Genomic DNA, 7,497 nt, shown 5'->3' with positions numbered 1-7,497 from the left:
TTAATTGTGGGGTGGATTTATTGTAATAAATAAACAATTAGATTTTTTTTTCTGCTGCAGTGCTGACCTTGATTCTTAGAGTGATGAGTACTAGTCATCATCTGGACAAAAAACCCCAACTGAAAACTGAAATCTGTCCAAGGACACAAAACCTCAGAGGAAGCTATAATAAAGCAGAGGTGTTAAGCTTTGCCACCACAAGATGGCAGTCAAATTTATTCACTATAACTTCAGTGCCTTGGCTCACATTGTACATCCCAGTAATAATCAGTCAATTAAGGCCATAATCATAAGAATAGATTCAGAAAACTGTTTGTGGTTCTGTTGAATTGCCTTTTATTTTGTCCACCCAATTTATATGAGTAAAGATATTTCTATGTATTCATTTAATGAATTTAAGACCATAGACTGTATATAGTGTTGGGTAGTAACTATTTACATGTAATTGGGATTAGGTAATCAGATTACAAGAATAAGAAACTATGTGTAATTAGATTATAGTTATATTGTCAAGGATGACTTTAAAAGTTATGAAACTTTCTTTAAAATAACCAGTGCTTTATAAACCCTCTGGGGTCTATAGATCTTGATTGGGGAATGGGGTATTTACTTATGTTATTCCATTGTGCAATGCATTTGAGATCAGAACTGCCACACACAGCCTCTGATCTGTCAACAGACTCAGCAAAAGGGATTTTCAGTATAAGCTATATAGTACAACCATGCTAACAACAACATTTTCAACACAAACAAAATCAAATATAATCACAGAAGACAGCCTGTGTTATTTTATTTGACAAGCTGTAAATGTTTTTAAATGATAAAAAATGATTAAATGATTTTTATTTGCATTGGAAATGTTTGAAAATGTTTAAACTGACAATTTGTGTAGCTGCATCCATTTCTTTAGTATAAGGTGCAATGTGTTCAATGTTTGATTTAGAAATAATCCAAAAGTATTTAAATTAGATCTTTTTTTTATAATCCAATAAATTAATTTACAAATTACAATACATTGCATAAATGTGTATTAAGTTATTGACTAAAAACTAATCTGATCCCACACTGACTATAGATGGCCCACATTGGATTTTATAACCATGTCTCTGCTGTAACCACTGACAGGCTGTAACGGACACTTCTACCAGCAGGGGGCGGTAATGAACCGTAAACATTGAATGTCGACAGCAGCGTGAAATCCACGGAAGAAGACCACGGTTCAGTCAGGAGATTGGAGTTAGTAGGCTGTTTATATCGGCCAGTGGGAGTGAACCAGGTGGGTACACAAGATACATCACCCTTATGTTTGAGACGAATATCTGTGTGAAACCGTAACGTTGTGATTTGGCTCGTTAAGTATTCTAGCGAACAACTTTTCTCTGCTCGGGCTGACTGACATTAACACGAGTGGCTACCAGAAAACCTACTGAGGCTAACGTTAGCTTATCCACTTGTTAAATACCCCCCAACCAGGGCTGGCGTTAGTTGTTTGCAAGTGTTGTTCTATCTAACAACTGCCCTTACGTCTCTTGTCCATCTGTACGAAGTGGCTACAACGCTAGAACAGTGTAACATGAGTTGTCATTACACGATAGTCCTGTTTAATTAGTGTCAGAGTCATAAATACCCCATACATGTGTCGGATATTATTGCACCGTTTTATGCAGTGCTAGTTTAATGCTTGCGTGACTGTAGCACAAATCCCTCGCCTGTTATTATGTCCAACTAATATGTTAATGGGGTCATGCTAACCTCGTGTTTTTATTCCTCTCCTCAGGTTCTGTGAAACATTACAGGAAACACATTGCAGCTGCAGATTAGCAGCATTAAGCTTGGCGTAGCATTAAAGTTTTGCTCCGATGGTGCCTGAAACCTACTAGAAAACGATCGGGAGGACTGTAGCCAGTATCCTGACAGGACAGTCCAGATCTTTTGTTTTCCACTGGAGACAAATGGTTTTGAGTCATGGATCAAGGTGTTGTGAACAGTCCTGTCACCCTTGTGATCAGAGCACCCAACCAGAAGTACAATGACCAGACCATCAACTGTTACCAGAACTGGACTGTGGAGAAGCTCAAAGCACATCTGTCAGATGTGTACCCAAGCAAACCAGTGAGTATGTTGCTCCAGTCCGCTTAAAGCTGCCACTGCCTAAAGCTGTGCTTCTCTGGCCCATCCTTCTTTCCTCGGCCATCCAAGCCAGCTGATCACCTCCGCTGAATCCCAAGGAAGGAAGGGTTGCATCCTGTGTTTTGTGGGGTTTTTTTTTTTTGCATGTAATTGGCAGTTTGGCCATATTGTGACAGAGAGCATGTGGTGAGAGAGAGACTGATGACATGAACGTGTAACATCATCAGTTATTCGGTATGCATAGTCAGCTGGTTCACCAGAATGCCCCCGCGCGTGTGATGGTATCTGTGAATGTTTGTAGAGCTTAAACTCAAGAAGCAAGTTGTGTCAAAGAAGATCCACAAGACATAGTTGACTGGTGCTGTCAAATGTCAGATTTACAGTTCCACTCAGACTGTTGAGTCCAGGACTGAATACAGCCACAGTCAGTGTTTTCTGGTTGAACTTTTGCTGTTTGAACGTCTTGAATTATCATAAAAGTGACCCAGACTTTAACCTTGATCTGTCCTCTGAAGTGAAAGAGGTTGTGTCTTCAGAGTCAAAGCGGCTGAAAGAGCCTCAGTGTCTCGAGATTTGACGTCACATTGAAAGGAAGGTGTTTAGATTCCTCCTGTATTGTTCTGCTAATCTGCCCCCCCTTCCTCTCTGCTCTGATGCAATCATTGTAAACACACACAGGGGCAAACTGCTCCCTTGTAAAGCTGCATTGTAACCTCTGTTAAGGCCTGCGCTTTTTGTTAGTGTAATTTAGCGGACATTAACTGTGGCATATTTAACAATGAGGCACCTTGAACCCAAAATAAAAGGTTCTCACTTGCAAGTTGGCCCGGATTTTAAATAGGCAATTTAAATTCCTGAATGGTCGTACAGTGAATGTAGGCTTTAAGAGGACACACTCTGACCTTATTGTACTGCCAGTTTAATCCACTGTTAAGACCCACTTATCCCGATTGAGGTTACTATGATCTCATCCTCATTACTCACTCACACAAAATCTCTGCCTTTTGGTGTCGTGATCGACGTTTCTGAGTTTGCCGTTTTCCTGCCTATTGTTGTATTGCTGTTGTATTAACTAGAATGTTTAAGAAGGGCAAAACTGTATTCTTTTCACTTTTGCTGATATGAAATTATCTCCAGTGACCCACTTATTATGATTTTGTATTTTTAGAGCTCCAAAGACCAGAGGCTGGTGTATTCTGGGAAGCTGCTTTTGGATCACTTTACCTTAAAAGATGTGCTGAGAAAGGTATGTTCTCTCTGTTTTCATATTTGTTAGAGTGGTTCTTGTGTAAAGGTTTTTTTTTGTGTGTGTTAAAATCAGTGTTAAATAGCTCTACCTTACGACAGCTATCACTGATATAAGGGTGTTCAGTCAGTCACAAGGGTCTCCCAGTTCCTGCTTTCTGCAGACACAGAGAATTTCTGGTATCCTGTCTCCACTTTATCCAATCAGAATCCACAAAGAGGCGGTCTTCAAGGGTAGGCAGCAGAATATCAGTGACTACGTTTACATGCACAAAATATTCAGTTTTTGGTTTTTATTCTGAATAAGACAATATTCTTACTGAGCTGTTTACATGGCAATTGAAAATGAATATTCCATAATATCCAACAGTCCCATTTACATGCAGCTGCACATACTCAAATTGTACAAATTGTCCATCCTACAGTGGAATTTCCCTCCATGTCCTCTTTTTTTCAGACTGCAGTCTTCCTGCACAGCCTCCCTCTTTTATTCTTTTACTCTCTCAAGAAGGTCGGCATTGCAACATTTGCGCATATCCAAAAACCTTTTGATAACAAGGTCTTTCATAACGTTTACAGCACCTTTTAATAATTCTAAAGCCAACAAGAAGCACACAGAGTGCTTGATTCTCTGCTTTATCCAACTGCATACACAACACCGACTCCGTCATAGTTTGATATTTTAGACAATAGCATACTTTCATCTTTGAAGCAGTTTGGGGAAGGCCCTTTCCTGTTTGAACATGACAATGCCCCCGTGCACAAAGAGAGGTCTATAGAGAAATGTTTTTTTCCAGTTTGGTCAGGAGTAACTGGACTGGCCTGCACAGAGCCCTGACCCTAACCCCGTCCAACACCTTTACAACTACAGCGTGGACTGTGAGCCAGGCCTTATCCCCCAACATCCCTGGCAGACCTCACTAATGCTTTCTGAGTGAGAAAATCCCTGCAGTCAGGTTCCAAAACCATGGAAAGCCCTCCCAGAAGAGTGGACGCTGTTATAGCAACACACTAGTGGTCTATGGTTTTTGAATGATGTGTTCAGTTACATTGGTGTAATGTTCAGATCTACATACTTCGAGTCTTGCTTTAAAGTATTTTTGATGAACCACATGTATTAAGTTTTGAACATACACCTGATGGATTAAAAGTAATTATGTCCATACAATGACAGGCTCTTATAGGTGGGCATTGTATTTAACTGTTAGACAGATAGATAAATGCAAACCTACTATCCACTTAAGTTAAGTGTCACGGGCGGCATTACAGCTCCAAATAAGAAAACATTACTGAATAAAGTATTGCTGCCATAATGAGAAGATTTGATCTTGTTCTTCATGTTTATGTTTTGTTCTTTGAATTGATTAGACAATTTGCTGCTTGCTTTGCACCTCAGGGCCACAGCAAAATTCTATCAAAGAAATGTACTTTTAAATGGGATCTCAGGTTTTCAGGGTTGTATTTTATTGAGAAAATCCATTAGGCATGTTGTTATAGAAATGTTTTGCAGTGTTCTGTATTAGTCAAGTGACCCATAAAGTTCAGATGTTTATTTTTTCTTTTCCTTTGAACATGCAATACTTGGACTCTGTTTGATAATGAGCTGTATTGCCTTCTACAGCAGGATGAGTACCATATGCTCCATCTGGTGTGCGCCTCACGAACTCCTCCTAGCTCCCCGAAGCCCCCCCGCAGCCACAGTAACAAGCCTCAGGAGAACTCGACTGGTCCCACGGTGCGTCAACCACATACTCCTCACACCTTTCCATTAATTTCATCAGCACTACATTTCCTTTCATCATCCAGCTCACTGCTGTAATCTAGACCTCCCTGAGGATTTAAAAAAAAAAAATGCTTGCCTGTCTTTTGAGATGGACCATAAACCATTACTAATATTCAGAACTTGTCTTTCTGGTTTTAGCCCCTTCAAAACTCTAATAGTCCTGCCATTGGTCCACAAAGCCAGTCGTCTACAGAAGGGAGCAGTGATGGACTCAGACAGCGAACCGGACCCTTCCCTGACCACCATATGTATCCACAGTTTATGCACAGGTAAGCTCTTGGACCGGTGAAAGACCTATAGATAATTTATCAAATATACTTGTGACTTATGCCAGATCGGCCTATGGAAAGGATTTTCCCCCTTGCCATGCAGGGCGAAAGTGTTAAAATATCATCAGTATCCAGCAAAATGCAGCATGTGCACAAAAGGGAATTAAATAAGAGTCCCAAATGAAAGTTTTGTGCACCGTGGGACATCATAAAATATGCAGGATTCTTTATTTAATAAATGAGAGAAAATTGATGAGGAAATGTATTATAGCATTCACTGTGTGGCACAGGAAAGCTTTCCTTAGGCTCATTAATTAAAGCATCCAGATAGAACATAGCAGATAGGAAAAAAAAGAAATAGAATTAGGGTTGTATGTACACTATTTACAGTATTTTTTTATACAGATGTGGTTTAAGTTACAATAGAATATTGCACAGGTTACAGAGTGGCATGTTGTAGAAATAAATAATAGCACTGGACAAAAATAATAATAATATAGAGCAGTACATACATACATATATATATATGTATATATATACACACATTTCAGCCTCTTTGACAAGGACATGAAGGTAGGGACATATTTCGAGTGCGGTCCACGTTAAATTGCAGTTAGGCCTGTTCTTTGACTGGAAAATGGCCGTAGCTGTTTGTTGATGCAATAGTGATTAGTAACTCAACAAATCTAATGGAACTGTAGAATTGTAATGAAGTATCTCTATTTCCAGCTGGATTCAGCACCCCCCGCAGCCAACACCTCCCCCAAACACGATGCCAGCTTATTACAACCCCATGACTCTAATGTGGTGGCAGCAGCTGTATGCCCGGCAATACTACATGCATTAGTAAGTCCCTGCATGTTTCTGTCTCTTCATTTCTGGTCAGTGTTTCTAATTGTTGAAGCAGCCAACAGTGTTACCATCTTCTCTGTGTCGCTCTCACCCTCCAGTCAGTTACTGGCCGCCTCCTCTCAACACCTCAGGCCAGACCAGCTCTCGACTCAGTCTAATCAGCCCGATCCTCTGAGCCAGCGACCTCAGGCGGATCGCCGTGGCAACCCGGAAGTCCAGATGAACGCCCAGGGAGGGGAGATCCTGAACGAGGACGAGCTGAACCGGGATTGGCTGGACTGGGTTTACACGTTTTCACGTGCCGCGATCTTACTCAGCGTAGTCTACTTCTATTCCTCCTTCAGCCGGTTTGTCATGGTGATGATGGCCATGCTAGTGCTTTACCTGTGAGTGGAGATCCACTGCTGTATACTGATTTTGTCAGTTTGATTCTTTTCTAACTGCAACACTTTAAGCAGTCTGTAATATATGAAATGAAATTTGGTTTGGCAGTTTATTTTTTCTTAACCTCTTTATTTAAAGGCATTAATAATTTAATCCAAGTGCGTGATTAAAATAGATTTAGAATAGATTTAGGGTTTTGTAAAGTTATATATAGAAGTTTGTAAAAAATATTTTGATTACTTTGGGTTCTGGGAACTTGAGTGAATATGTCATGATTTCCACTTGATAATAACAATTATTATTGGCAGGATGTAAAAGGTTTGTAATATCGCTTAATTGTTTCTGTCTGCAGGCATCAGGCCGGCTGGTTTCCCTTCAACCTGGAGAATGAGCTCCAACTTCCTGGAGACAGAGCCAATCAGGACGATATGGAGGGAGAACTACAAAACCACGACTTACAAGAAATGGTAGCTGCCTCTCATCCTTCTGTGCTTTTTACCAAGAACATTACTCAGGGCTGATGGGCTGATGGGCTGATTTTATCTGTAGCAATCAAGTTTTTCACTGAAGTACCGGTTTCCAGATATTTACAGGGTTTTTACAGAATAGTTGTAATACTAAGAAGAGATTAGTGAAACTAATTTTATAATTGTTTGAACCACTTGCAGGTTCCAGTTTCTCAACGTGAGAATTATATTATTGTAAATTGAACATCTTTGTCTGACCGACAATCATTTAATGATTATTTAATCAGTAATGAAAATAATTGGTATTTTCAGCTCCAGTGACAAGGCGAGATGTTCATGAATACATTATGACATTTAAGCTTACAGG

The 7,497-nt window shown here is 40.0% G+C and overlaps 1 protein-coding gene across 1 annotated transcript in view; it reads left to right on the top strand.

Annotated features, from left to right (window-relative positions):
• Positions 1 to 1,182: 1,182 nt before the first annotated feature.
• LOC118342975 (homocysteine-responsive endoplasmic reticulum-resident ubiquitin-like domain member 2 protein) overlaps positions 1,183 to 7,497 on the top strand; it is a 7,610-nt gene continuing 1,295 nt past the window's right edge. Inside the window, exons 1-8 of the mRNA XM_035681680.1 lie at positions 1,183 to 1,276; positions 1,778 to 2,112; positions 3,299 to 3,376; positions 4,997 to 5,110; positions 5,297 to 5,427; positions 6,157 to 6,273; positions 6,378 to 6,665; positions 7,016 to 7,130. Coding sequence (XP_035537573.1) covers positions 1,966 to 2,112; positions 3,299 to 3,376; positions 4,997 to 5,110; positions 5,297 to 5,427; positions 6,157 to 6,273; positions 6,378 to 6,665; positions 7,016 to 7,130 — 990 coding nt within the window. The 5' untranslated portion in view covers positions 1,183 to 1,276; positions 1,778 to 1,965. The remainder of the gene's footprint in view (positions 1,277 to 1,777; positions 2,113 to 3,298; positions 3,377 to 4,996; positions 5,111 to 5,296; positions 5,428 to 6,156; positions 6,274 to 6,377; positions 6,666 to 7,015; positions 7,131 to 7,497) is intronic.

Source organism: Morone saxatilis, unplaced genomic scaffold, assembly GCF_004916995.1.
Source record: "Morone saxatilis isolate NCDOM2014 unplaced genomic scaffold, NCSU_SB_2.0 Contig9, whole genome shotgun sequence".
NCBI lineage: Eukaryota > Metazoa > Chordata > Actinopteri > Moronidae > Morone > Morone saxatilis.
Note: the sequence above shows the minus strand (reverse complement) of the source record. Positions and strands in the feature narration are given on the sequence as shown.